Raw genomic sequence first — 14,399 nt, 5'->3', positions numbered from 1 at the left:
GGGTGGGGCAGAGTCTCAGGGAGTTACCAGGACGGGGCGCACAGTGTGAGCCATGTTGATGGAAACTCAGACATGCTGCCTGCCAGTCAGCACTGTGGTGGGAGTTCTCAGCATAGGAATAGTGACCTCTGCCAGCACTTTTGTCTAGGAGAAAGCTTCCTCTTAGTTCTTTGCTCTTATTCCAGACAATTTAGTTCCTCCCCATATGTCCCTGGTTCCTTTCAAGGTGCTAAAGCTCAGAGGGAGTGAGTCTGAGTAAGTCTGTGTGCTGGCCCTTTAAGAGGAACAACTGGGACTCCAGTAGTCTCTGTGTCACTCAGCCACAATTCCCACATGAAGTTACAGGCACTTGATCCCTGGGCTGAGGGGCCTAGTATGGAGCTGGGACTCCTTGCTCCTCATGTAAACCTTTGCAGACAAGATACCCCTCCCCAATTAAGAAAACACCATAGGTGGGTGTTGGACCAACCTGTTCCATGCCTCTGTCCCTCCTACCAGTCTCATTATGGGTTAATTCTCTAGTTGTATGATTTCTGTTCAGCCAAATTTCAGGTGGTTCTGAATGATTGTTGTTCTGTGCTTTAGTTGTAATTTTGATGCGTTTATGTACACTGCCATCTTGACCGGAAGTCTCTCAGCTGTCACACTTCTGAAGGTTGGCATCTTCCTTGTTACCACCACATCTTCTAACCCCTGTGTGTTCATTTCCTATGACCACTGGAGCAATGGACTACAAACTGTGTGGCTTAAAACAAAAACTCAATCTTTCACAGAACCGAAATTGAGGTGTGGGCAGGGCTGATGCCTGCTGGAGGCTTTGAGGGAGAATCTGTCTCCAGTTTCCCTGATCTACAAATGCACCACTGCAGTCTCTGTGCTGAGCTTTACATGGCCTTTCCCCATGTCTTTCTCTGAGTCCAAATCTCCCTCCTCTCATGAGGATGTCAGTCATTGGGTTAGAACCCACACACAACAGTAACCCAGAATGATCTTGTCTTAATTTTTTTACATCTATGAAGACTCTATATCCAAGTAAGCTCGCATTTGCAGTACCAGGGTCAGGACCTGAACCCATGTTTTTGGAAGATACAGTTCAACCCACAATACCATGGAAGGCAGAGCCTGCATTTTTCTGTGTGCATTTATTCATCCAACATGATTAACTGAGGACCTACTATGTATAGGGGTCATGGCAATGAATAAGACAGGGTCTCACTGCTCTTAGGACCTACATTCTAATGGAGAGTGACCTTCAAAAGGCATTCAAACACAGAAGTACACATTTCATGGAATGCAGAGAATTTGAGAGAAAAACCAGAGTAATGGGACAGAGAGCCATGGGGGTAGGAGGGGAGGGAAGGGGAGACACGCCTCAGAGTTCCCACCTGTATCTTCCTTCCTGCAGGTTTTCAGTTAAATAAGAGGACCAACTAGCTAACTGGTGCAAAAATCCGTGTGAAAGAACATCTGTGAGCAGGTGAGTAAATGGGATTGATGAAGCCAGGGAGGAAATCTCAGGGCCTGGAAATCTCCACAGGAAGGACCATGGGGATGTCTTTCGTGTCCCCACATTTTCTCTTTCTGATATAAATGGTGCCTAGGACCCATCTGCGACATGCCAATCTTTTCCATCTGAACCTCAAGTTTCAGAAAACAACCCTAAAGCTGTTCAAAGCAAACAACACCCAGAAAAGAAAAGCCACGGGCACTAAATGTGTGCTCTGCCCTTACACAGGTCACTATGATTGCCACATTCTAGTCCTCTGTTCTCAGTGTCTAGACACATCTACTGGATGAAGCTTGTCAGAGATGCAGTCTTAGGCCCTGCTGGCCCAGCATCTGCATTTAACCAGCCCTCTGGGTGATCTTCACTCATTGGAGACGAAGACTCACTGTCCCAGGTCCCCCGTGACCTCTGTTTTCCTTCTCTTACCAGACTCTGCAGATTCTGTGGATAGGACAAGGGTTTGTGTGGAGTTGTCTTTGCATGTCTTTCAGAATTTGGGGATACTTTCTGCCTGTTTATAAGTTAGAGATGCAGAATCTGCCAGTGAGTTAAGGGAATGTATTTTCTTATGTATATAAATATGTTGAGGTCACTGAAGAAAAGCTATTTATATCGCTTCTCTCTGATGTTAACACCTTCCCACTCTGAAGGAGTTAAAGGGTAGCCAGGCAGGCGGAGGAACACGCCCGGTTTCTAGCAGAAGGCAAAGCAGAAAAAGCCAGCTTGCTATGATTCTCCTAGAACACATGTGTCAAACACAAGGCCCGCGGGCCAAATCCGTCCAGCCAGGCCTTGCAATGTGGCCCGCACCACGCTGTCATCACTGCACTTCGCTGCGTTTCCATCACAATGACAGTTTATGACTGTTCAGTAAACCATTTGGCCCGCGATTTAGGCTGGATTTTAGATTTTGGCCCCTTCTCTGATTGAGTTCGACACCCCTATCCTAGAAGGTTAAGCAGCAACGTGATCCACCTCCATGTGCTTCAGGCATTTCCCTTTCCCATTGCCTCTTCTGGTTTAGAACCTGAATTTCAAGGTCACAGTAGACCATGGTGTTGGAGTGGTAAGAGCATAAAGAACACCTGGATTCACACTAAGAAACTGTCACCAGGTGTGGAGTTGCTCACTCATCAGTTACTAGGCAACTCTGGGGTCTCTCTGTGCCTCTCTCCATAGATTTCAACTGTGACTCCTCAGAGGGTAAATTCACTCATTTAATGCTGTGAAATCCTAATATGTTGGTATACTAGTCAGTTGAAGGCAGGAGGGTAGCAGTTCACATAGACACAGAAATAGTTAAAAGCCAACGTCCAGACTACAGATGACAACATTCACCTCTGGGTCCCGTGCACACTGCTAAAGCTCTCCAAGGTGTAGAATAACACATCCAACACCCGGAACCTGACACACAGCTCAGATAATGCTACACATACATGATCCCAGCCAGAGATTTACAGAATCAATTTCAGGTACCGTAAAAGATGGCGTCGTCTCTCGGTCGACAGAGCGGTGAACATAGATTTTTCCATTCTTGTGATCTTCTATAGAAAACAAACCAATCTCGGGATATTGATCCACACCAGGTCCACTGATTAAATACATCAGAGCCATGTTATCTGACATATTATTTAACAGCTAGAAGGAGGAAAAATTAAGAAAAACAGAATGAGCATAAACCACTTTGCATGTCATTTACCAAGGCTGAGACTCAGAGGCATCGGTGAAGAGCCACACACAGCAAGTCCTTATTTCTTTAGGACAAGCAAAGGAGGGTTTGTCCTAAAGAAATAATCACACCTGCAAAGGTGCAGGAACAAGGAACAAGGTGACTGTTGATAGTGAGAAGTCACAAGCAACATCAATGTGCAACCACATGGAGATAATCACATGACCTGGATGAGCATGAAGCAGAAGTTGCTGAGGAACAGTGGGCAGAGTGTGGCCCATTCTGCTAACACGGATTCCCAGGTGAAACTGCAGAGAAGTGTCTGAAAACATGCATACCCGTTTGTGGATTCTGGTTGTCCGGCCAGGGGAAGACAAGTAAGAGCTATACGGCTGACATTTAGGAGAGTGCAGCATGAGCCGCGCCCTGTGTGCCTCACTCGTCCTGACCTATAATACTTAATACTATAATACTTAATACTTCATCTCAGAACAGCCCTTAATGGAGGCACGTCATTGGCCCTGGTGTACCGCTGAGGAAGCCACGAGGGTCTCTAGCAGAGGGAGCACGTGGTACGTCTGGAACATGCGCTCCAACTGCTGGGAGTTTGCCCTTTTAACCACTGGGCCTTGAAAACTCCCTGTAGGCCCTGAGAACTTCCTATAGGTTTATTATAGTAGGCATATGCTGTTTTTATAACATTGTGGAAATGAGTCATTCTTAATTTTCTTTTTTCTAGGAATCGGGCAGAGGGGACTCAAGCACTCCGTGTAACTCAGAAGCCCATCACGGCCAGGAAGGCGGTGGAATACACGCCTGGGCCATGTGCAGGAATTCTGGCATTCTGACAGCACTGTATGTCTTCTTCGGTGCCTTAGTTGACCCTCAACTTCAAAGTGAGGGAGACAGGAGGGAGTGGTGGGGACTGTGGCATTCTGGATACCTCAAACCCCATCTGATTGTTGCCATGTGAAAATGGGCTCCATGTGGTCAGGTTTTACAGTTTTTAAAAAGCCTCTAGAAGATAGAGCTTTTAATACAGTCTCCCTATTTTTCCTAATATTTATATTGTGCTGAAATAACAACATAAAACTTACTATTTTAATTGCTTTTCAGTGCACAGTTCAGTGATAAATGCATTCATGTCACTCTGCCGACTCAGCACCATCATCTCCAGAACATTTTCATCTTGCAAAAGTGACACTGTCCCGATTAAACACTCTCCTGAGATGCCCTCCCACATCCCTGGCACCCACGGTTCTACTTCCCTTTTTTATTTTAATCTCACTTTTATCCCCAACCCCCAGCTTCTGGTGACCACAATCTCCATATTTTTAAATAATGAATTTTTTAAAAGGACTCCACATGGGTTAATTAACCAGTCCATTGACATATGTGACCCCAACTTTCTCAGCAACCTCCCATGGAGAAGTCACCCCTCAGGCAGAGGCAGGCATGGGGAGCACTGCCCAGGTCTCTCTGAGCACCACCCCTGACCTCACGGCCACATGGCCACCACCACTTCATCTGCCTGCCCAGGCCCTGCCTCATCCGGGCCGAGGGGGCTTTTCCCAAGGAGGAGCAGCTGCCTTACCTCTCCAACCAGTTTGGGAAAGGGTCCGGGATCTTCCTCCTGCAGCTCCAAGGTGGTGACAACCCATCTCCTCTTGCTTCGCCGCAGAGGCCGGAGGATCTCCCCCTGGAGATGCAGTGACAGTGCTCAGGAGCAAGGTGGTGACTGGAGGTCCCCCCACGCATCCTTTCTCATCCTCACAACAGCCTCTGATGCTTAGAAATGAGACTCGCCTGTTCTCTTACCAACCTCAGGGCCTTCGTAAACTGCGAGGCAGGGCCACCAGTGCCCCAGGGTCCATGCGGTCATTTTAGGGGTCACGGAGACAGAGCCTGGGAGACCACTGCCTGTCGTGTACCCAGCCCTGGCCTGTGGCAGACCGAACAGAAGGAGCGAGAACGGTGCTCTGCTCTGTCTGAAATCACTGAGGCGGAAGCCTCCATCCAGGGCTGACGGGTCTTGACCACCTCTCTCTCTGCTGATACCCCTGCTGACCCAGACTGAGAGAGCAAGACGTAGGCGCAGTATTAGAGTCAGGGACTTGTCAGGCAAGAGAATACAGGTAGAGTTTAACATCGCGGTCTTGTTTGTGTTACCTATATATTTTACAGTTACTGCCTACTTATGGCAAGTAAACCTAGTTTATTGCCACATTAATCTTTATGCAGAAAAATATACTTTTTTAAAATCCTCCCTCAAGGATATTTTCCCATTGCTTTTAGAGTGGAAGGAGAGGGAGAGTGAAAGGGGGAGAGAGAAACATTGATGTGGGAGACACATAGACTGGTGGCCTCCCAATGTGCCTCTACCAGGCCAGGGATCCAGCTTGCAACCGAGGTACGTGCATGCCCTTGACCAGGAATCGAACCTGGGCCAAAACACCACTGTGCACAATTGTCCAGGGCCAGAAAAAGGCATTTAAAAAAAAAAAAAAAAAACTCATTAGAAGTGAGTTGATCACAAGAACAAGAGGAGAACATGATTCTGAGGTGGCCTGGGATCGGGGTGAGTGCCTGCCTGCAGCCCTGTGTGCCACAGCACGCTGGGAATATTAGTCCCCCCTGCATAAATGCCACAGAGAAGATGGTATGGATCGCCTGGGCTGACCTCCAATGCTCACCACTTGCTCCTATTCTAATTAGACATCAAGGCCCCATCTGCAACCCTTTGGAGGTCCCTCTGATTCTGAAAGCCCACATTGAGTTCCGAACTCATTTCTGCCAACCAAACATCCCTTGGGTATGAGCAGCACAAACCACGCTGCCTCCCAGGCCAGGGGAGCCGGTGGGGTCGGTAAGGGCGCTGACTTCCAGGCCCACCTGCATTTGCTTAGCCAGATCCTCGGTTTCTTGTCGGAGGCTGTTGATGAGGCTGACCTTAGAAATGAAAATGATATTGATTAGTAGGGAACATGCTTACCAGAATCAGGTCAGGTATAAAGACAAATCATGAAGAATTAGGGGGGGAAAGAACTGATTTTAGTTGATAAATATAATTTCTTGTTCATGGCATCTCAATTTATAATTACCACTTTCCTTATGTAATTACAGAGAACTGCCCAAAGACTTCCGCCCTCCTGTCACCAATGCTGGTGACATGTAAGCCATGAAATGAACAAAGGGGTTCACACTGTCTGCTGAGATGCACTGACATGTGCATTGGGGCAATACACCAAGTGTTAATGTGTGGTGGGATTCCCGGGGGCTTCTTTCTGTTTTATTTTGTTTTCTCTCTCTTTTTTCCTTTTAATTTTGGACTTTTTCTTACAATCTATACTAATAAAAGGATAATATGCTAATTAGATTGGACATCTTCCAGACAAAGCCACAGTGGCAGGAGCTGAGGCAGAGGTGGTTAGAGATGATCAGGCCTGCAGGGGAGAGCAGTTAGGGGATGATCAATTCAGCAGGGGCGAGCAGTTAGGGGGCAATCAGGCCAGTGGGAAAGGCAGTTAGGGGATGATCAGGCCAGCAAAGGGGGGGGGGGGGGTCGCAGTTAGGTGGCAATCAAGCTGGCAAGGGAGGGGACAGTTATAGGCAATTAGACCAGCAAGGAAGCAGTTAAGGGGAGATCAGGATGACAGGCAGAGGCAGTTAGGGGCAATAAGGCAGGCAAACAGGTGAGTAGTTAGGAGCCAGAAGTCCCAGATTGCAAGAGGGATGGATTAGAGAGGGTGAAGGCAGGGCTGAGTGACACCGCGCCCCCCCCCCCCCCCCCGCTCCCGTAGATGAATTTTGTGCACTGGGCCTCTAGTCCTATATTATGAAAGGCTAATATGCAAATCAACTGAACAGCAGAATGACCGGTCACTATGATGTGCACTAACCACCAGAGGGCAGATTCTCAATGCAAAAACTGCCCCCTGGTGGTCAGTGTGATTCCATAAGGGGAGCGCCTCTCAGCAAGAAGCCAGGGTCATGTCTGGCCATTGCAGCAGCAGTGGTGGGAGCCTCTCCCACCTCCATGACAGTGCTCAGGCCCACTCCCCAGGAACAGTGGGCCTAAGCCATCAGTTGGACATCCCCTCAAGGACTCTCGGACTGTGAGAAGGTGCAGGCCAGGATGGGTGATCTTCCCCCCGCCCCCCCCCCCCCACCAAGTGAACAAATTTTGTTCACCGGGTCTCTAGTCTATAATAATAAAAGTGTAATATGCTAAGTAGACTGGCTGTAAAGGAAACCCAGGTCCCAGGTACCAGAGGGAAGCTGGTGCCAACAGTCTGATGGAAAGAAGGACTGCTCTTGCACAAATTTCATGCATTGGGCCTCTAGTAATCAATGAAATAATAGAACTTGGTACTTTATGTTTACAATAGAGGCCTGGTGCATGAAAACTCATGCTCTGGATGGGATTCCCTCAGCCCAGCCTGCTCCCTCTCACAGGAGCCCTCAGGGTTGAGAGGCAACCAGACAATCAGGGGAAGGCAACGCCCCATCACACCTCTGCCACTGCCACTGCCGACAGCACAAGCCTTGGCTGGCCCTGGTTACCTGAGCCTTGGGTGCCTCTGAGCAGCTAAGTAGCCACCATCCAAGGCTTGCCTGCACCTTGGGCTGGCCCTGGGCAGCTGGGGGGCTGAGGGAACTGGGCTCCACCACCTTGTGGCTCTGGATGCCACCATCTTTGAGGGCAAGGCAGTAAAATAGCATATTGCCACCTTATTGGCTGTGGGTGCCACCAACTTTGAGGGTGGGGCAGCCAAATAGCATATTACCTCCCTATTGGCTGTAGGTGCCACCAACTTTTGCGACAACATGAGGGTCAATTATCATATTCCCTCTTTATTAGATAGGATAATGATTTACATTGAGGATTATGTATTATCCATCCCCTCAAGAAAAATACATGTATACAGTAAAACTATTGAAAATGAGTAGGAGAAACCAAGATGGCGGTATAGGTCAACACCTAAATTGCTGCCTTGCACAACAATTTCAAAACTACAACTAAAAGACAAAATGAACATCATCCAAAAACCCAGGAAAGCAGGCTGAGTGGAAATTCTACAACTAGAAGAAAAGAGGAAAGCTCACACTAGAAGGAAAGAGGAAACTCAAAGGAGCTGCAAAGGGCTGAAGTATGGAGACACGCACATGGGCAGCTGAGTGCTTGACTGGCTTTCTCTATCAAGAAGGAGACAAAAGTTCCCGACTGTGCTGAACCCAAGTTCGAACTGCACTGAACCCCAGTTCTAGGCGAGACCCTGGGGACCCAGGCTTATATGGGGGGAATCTGGACTGTCAGGCAGAAACTTAGGGGAGTTGCAGAAGGCAGAGGTCTGGAGATGTACACACAAGTACCTGAAGAGAGGACTGCCAGCACAGAAGTTCTCCCGACATAGACATAGATGATCCTCACAGCCAATTGGCCTGGAGGTCAATTCCTCCCTTGATACCAACAACAATTAAGACTTAGCTATAACAAGACTGTACACACAGTCCACAAAGGGGTGCACCAAGAGTGTCCACCTCAGGTAACTGGGGAGGCCGAGCCACACAAAGCTACCCTACCAACTCAGGGAAGCAGCGGAAATTTGGAGACAAAGAAACAGATCACAAATGAAAGAAATGGAAGAAAACAAACAACTGGATATAGAATTCAAAACCACAGTTATAAGGTTTTTCAAGAATTTCCTAGAAAAGGCTGATGAATTTAGTGAGGATATGAGAGAGGCCCTCAAGGGTATGGAAAATGACCAACTAGAAGTTAAAACATACACTGACTGAAATAAAAAAATAATATACAGAGATCCAACAGCAGACTAGAGGATCATAAGAATCAAGTCAAAGATTGAAATACAAAAAATCAAAAAATACTTAACTGGAAAAGAAAAAAGAAAAAAAAATCCAAAAATATGAAGATAGTGTAAGGAGCCTCTGGGACAACTTCAAGCATACCAACATCAGAATAATGGGTATGCCAGAAGAAGAGAGAGAGCAAGATACTGAAAACCTATTTGAAAAAATAATGACTGAAAACTTCCCCCATCTGATGAAAGAAATAGAATTACAAGTCTAAGAAGCACACAGAACCCCAAACAAAAGGAATCCAAAGAGGACCACACCAAGACATATCATAATTAAAATGCCAAGAGCAAAAAACAAAGAGAGAATATTAAAAACAGCAAGAGAAAAACAGTTAGTTACCTACAAGGGAGTATCTATACGATTGTCAGCTGATTTCTCAACAGAAACTATGCAGGCCAGATGGGAATGGAAAGAAATATTCAAAGTGATGAATAGCAAGAACCTACAACCAAGATTACTCTACCCAGCAAAACTATCATTCAGAATTGAAGGTCAGATAAAGAGTTTCACTGATAAGAAAAGGCTAAAGGAGTTCATCACCGCCAAACTAGTATTCTATGAAATGCTGAAAGGTATTCATTAAGAAGAGGAAGAAGAAAAAGGTAAAGATAAAAAATATGAACAACAAATACATATCTATCAACAAGTGAATCTAAAAATCAAGTGAATTAAAAATCTGATGAACAAAATAAACTGGTGAATATAATAGAATCAAGGGCATAGGAAGGGAGTGGACTGACAATTCTCAGGTAAAAAGAGATATGGGGGGTACAGGAAGAGACTGGACAAAAAGCATACACCTATGGATGAGGATGGGGATGGGGGAGGTAAGTGCATGGGGTGGAGTGGGAACCAAGTGGAGGGGAACTATGGGGGGGAAAAGGAGGACCAATTGTAATAATATAAATAATAAAGATTTATTAAATTAAAAAAAATGAAAGACATCTCTGTTGTGTCTGTCAAAACCAACATTAAATGTATGTGTGCATCCATGTGTGAGTGTGTATGCATGTGGGGGGGTGCATGTGTGAGTGTGTGCATGTATAAACATATGTGTGCATGCAAGTGTTTGTATGTGTATGTCTGTGCATGTATGTGCTGACACCTCTAGTTCTGATCACCCGTTTTCACTGTGTATAGCAGTTCCCTAAAGAGCATGGGAGAGTTATTTATCTGTTCTCTTGGACATTTAAGTTATTTCCAGTTGTTGTTACCAAAAAACAGCCATGGCGATAAACATCCACATCCTCTGGAGCAGCCGTTTCCCAAGAATCACCCACCGGCTCTTCTCAGAGTCCTCAGGCCAACCACTCAGAAGCTACTGGGTACTTGCGTACTATCCTGTGTGATGTTGGCACTGAGGGCACCAGGGCGCACCTGGAAACCTCTAGAGCCGCAGCCCCAGGGGAAGCAAAGGCCCAGGCTCCACTAGCTGTCGTGAACTCTTCACCTCATGCCGGGCAGGAAGGAGACAGACCAATAGAAAAGAATTCCAGTGTCCTTGAAGAATAAAGTATTGGTGCATTCACAGAATTATTGAAATCCCTAGAGAAACAACTGAGCTGGGAAATGATAACTCATTGCATTGCAGCTCTGGAGTGGGCGTCTTATCAGCACCCTGTGGCCAATGAGAAGTTTGCACAAAGCAGGACTAAGTGGGCTGCGTTGGGGGAAGCAGGGTGGTGGTTAGTGTGACTGACCAGGCCACTGTGTCTGTGGAACAGCAGCTCACTTGACAGAATGGGGGCTGTGGCTGTTCAGGGGGTGTCTGATAGGCAGGGAGCAGACCGAGCCTGTCACTAAAGAATAACAATGGGCAGTGTCACATTGCTGATAATAAAATGCAAGCTTTCAAGGAAAAAAATAAGGTTTTGGAAAACAGATGTCTGCTACTATGAACTTGACAGCTTGCCTGATACTTAGCAGTGTTTCTGATAGATCCGTTAAGACATTAATAAATGTGATTTTTAATTGATTTGAGGCAGAGAGAGAAAAACATAGCTTTGTTGTTCCACTTATTTATGCATTCACTGGCTGCATCTTGTATGTGCCCTGACCAGGGACTGAACCCATCATTGGCATATCAGGATAGGATAACATTCTAAGCAACTGAGCTACCTGGGTGATTTTTTAACCTTGTGGAATGCAATATGTCCACCTTTGGGAGATCTGCCTGGTTCAGTAGCCAAGAGTTTCCTATCGGTTGACACATCATGTTCCAAAACCCTGCCAGGGCAGTCACCCAGAGCTAAGAGGCCACTGGTGTCCCTGTCACAGTCAGTCTATTCAGATGCCTTCATGCCCACATTTTGAGCAAGGGTAAAGAAACCACTGCCACTGGCCCATGTAGCTCAGTGAGTTGGGCATCATCCTGTGCACCTAGAGGTCACGGTTTGAATCACGATCAGGGCACCTGCCTAGGGTTGGGTTGCAGGCTCTATCTCCAGGCAGGGGTGTTGTGCAGGTAACAGCAGATTGATGTTTCTCTCTCATCAATGTTTCTTTCTCTCTCTCTCTCTCTCTCTCTCTCTCTCTCTCTCTCTCTCTCTCTTTCTCTCTTTAAAGATCAATAAAAAAAACACACACACACATAAAACTTGTCAAGTTCAAGGCTATTAAACATTCTTCCCTTTGTAGGTACATATCTGAGTGAGCCAGGATTCTTCACGTGCTCTCACCAAGCACATTTCCCAAGGCCAAACGCAAAGTCAGGAGAGCCCCGACATCCACTCCTAAGCAGACATCCAAGAGATTGGCAAAATATGGAACAGTGCCACTCCTCTAACTAAATGGAATTTTTAAAATGACATTATTTTTCATAACATATGTGATTTATATTGATGTGTAATGGTTTACCTTCTCCTCCTCCTCCTCATTCTTCTTCTTCTTCTTTTTAATAAACTGTGAGTGTGTTTACAGTTCCCCGGTGAGTACTGGCCACACAGGCAGAAGCCCTCGGTTTTGTTCTCAGGAGCATCCCGAGTGTGACGCAGACCTGAGCGAGAGCCACAGCTGCGGCCCTCGCTTCCTGCGGAGCCACAGGACCAGGCTGTGGGGCTTCGGGGGTAAATGGGCTTCCAGGGAACATGGCAGCTCTCTGCAGAGTGGGCCCAGCTCCAGACTTGGAGATCAGAGGGGACAGTGGGAAGCCATGGTGACCTAGCACTGTTTCGGCAAGGGCACTCACAACTCGCGCTCCCAATGCCATGCACTGTGCCAAACAAGGCAGCCTTTTCAGTCCAGCTCCCCTGGAGGGCGAGGGCCTCGTGTCCAGATTGCCAGCCAGGGTGAGGAAACCACAGGGGTTTCCCATTTTGTTTATGCTACGTCCCAGGGCTCCCAGAGCGAGCATCCAATCAGCGATGGCACCATGGATAAGGAACCAATGTCACCAGCCGTGCTGGTGGCTAGGAAAACAGAGATGGAGACGTACAGGCTGGCCCTTCTGGGCGTTTCCTCATCCCCTCCCACAACCTCAGGTGGGGCAAATTCTGATAACATCTTACTTTTCGAGGGGAAGAAGATGAGGCTGACAGGCTTACATTCAAACCCGCCCCGATGCCTGGGTCAGACTCCATACAGTTCATCATGGGCCTGGCATTGGGAGTTTTACAGCTCCCTGATGAGTCCAATCTAGGCGAAGGTGAGGACCAAGGTCAAGTCATTAACCCAGTTCTGCAGCCAGACCTTGATAAGCCAGATGAGGACAGGGAGCAACCCAGTCCAGCCCCACAATCTTTGCCCCCGATGACAGCTGGCTGCCGCCCTCGGCTGGGTTTTAAGGGAGAACTCAGCAGCAGTAGCCTCGTACCTCTTCCTCCCTCTACAGAGAGCAGAGTGAGCAAGCCACCCTGGCAGGCCTGTGCAGTGCCAACCCACCCACTGGTACAAACGGAACAGCCATGCTAGCCGAGTTCATTCCACATTTGTATTCCACTATTTGTGTTTATTTTCATTTGCGCAGTGAAAATGGGAGGGGGTGGTGATTTGACCTCCACTCCAGTCCGTTTGCTCAAATTGTCACACTCAAACAAGAGACAACAAGCCCAAAATGGAGTCACTTGTGCTCAGTCCTACATCACCAAATGAAGGCTCAATACCGTAACACCCGTAATACTGACTGACAGTCCTCTCCCAGGAGTGGACCCTGCATGCTGGTCAGCACCCTGAGCCCAGCTGCCTGGCAGACCCCTGGCCCTAGGGGAAGGTGCCTTGCCTCAGTCAGCCCTTTGCCAGCGTAAGTCCCCTGCTGCTCCTCTGCCTGTACAGTTCTTCCTTCCGCTCACTCCCTGGAGCTCCTGTCTGCGAGATGGGTGCTGCCGGCAAGATCTTTAAAATGTGCCTATTTGGCCTGTGTCCTTTAACAACCTGCACAGTTGAGATTGTCTCTGTCTCCAGGAAAGCATGAACAGAAGCATCGTTGATATAAATGTAAATGAAGTGGTGTGTTCAGGATAACCCAGTTTTGAATGGCGTCCCCTTAGCCCGGCCCACCACCCTTCAAACAGATTGTGACCTGAGCCTGGCTAGATCTCTGCAGCCCATTCCTGCCGCCTGGCCAGCTCACAACCAGGGTGGTCCCTGACCCAGCACCAAGATCATCACAGGGGCCTGGGCAGCTCACCTGCAGCAGCAGCAGCGACAGCAGCAGCTTGAGGAGCAGCAGGGAGGTAGGGGCCCTGGAGCTCATGGCAGCAGGGGATGCCGAGAGGCCTGATCCTGAGCCTCTGGTGGTAGCAAGTCCTCCCGGGCTGTGGTCTCACCAGCCAGGTCCGGTCCTCTCAGCAGAGCCTTCTCCCTGGTTACTGGATCACTAGGTCCCAGCCACTCTCTCATCCCAGTCATCTCAGCCCTGCCCTCATGGTCCCTGGCCACTCTTGTTGTATCAAGGTGGGGCTGGCTGAGCCTTGACCTCATAAGCAATGAGCAAACTTCCTAGGAAGGGTGTGGAGGAGAATGAAATTGCCATAGTCACAGGCCAACACCGATCAATGGACCTGCCCGGGATGAGGACTCGGTCAGAGAAACTGAAACCAGCATCTCGGGGAGCAGGGCTTTGTTTCTTTGTTAGTGTCAAGTTTCCAAGTCCAATGCCCCGCAATTGACCTCTTTCCTGTAGCAGGATATTTTAAAGACTAACTCCCAAGCCAAAAGAACTTCAAGAAAGAATAACTTTATTTAGAGAAGAAAAAACAGAAAGGACAAGAGGAGAGAGAGAGAAAGTATTTTTCTTTCCTGAAGTACTGACCAGCTTCATCCTAACCATGTCTCAGGGCTCTGGGGTTTACACGCATTTTCTACCAAAATCTTTTTTAAGCTCAGAGGGATCTGCCTTTCAGAGTT

The 14,399-nt window shown here is 47.7% G+C and overlaps 1 protein-coding gene across 1 annotated transcript in view; it reads right to left on the bottom strand.

Moving 5' to 3' along the window:
• CDH26 (cadherin 26) overlaps positions 1-14,053 on the bottom strand; it is a 31,483-nt gene extending 17,430 nt beyond the window's left edge. The window contains exons 1-4 of the mRNA XM_045574995.1: positions 13,681-14,053; positions 6,069-6,125; positions 4,771-4,875; positions 2,984-3,145 (exon numbers count right to left, since the gene is read on the bottom strand). Coding sequence (XP_045430951.1) covers positions 2,984-3,145; positions 4,771-4,875; positions 6,069-6,125; positions 13,681-13,746 — 390 coding nt within the window. The 5' untranslated portion in view covers positions 13,747-14,053. The remainder of the gene's footprint in view (positions 1-2,983; positions 3,146-4,770; positions 4,876-6,068; positions 6,126-13,680) is intronic.
• Positions 14,054-14,399: the final 346 nt, after the last annotated feature.

This window comes from Pipistrellus kuhlii, unplaced genomic scaffold (genome assembly GCF_014108245.1).
Source record: "Pipistrellus kuhlii isolate mPipKuh1 unplaced genomic scaffold, mPipKuh1.p scaffold_m20_p_60, whole genome shotgun sequence".
NCBI classification, from domain to species: domain Eukaryota; kingdom Metazoa; phylum Chordata; class Mammalia; order Chiroptera; family Vespertilionidae; genus Pipistrellus; species Pipistrellus kuhlii.
The sequence above is the reverse complement of the archived record's forward strand: the minus strand, read 5'-3'. Positions and strand labels throughout refer to the sequence as shown.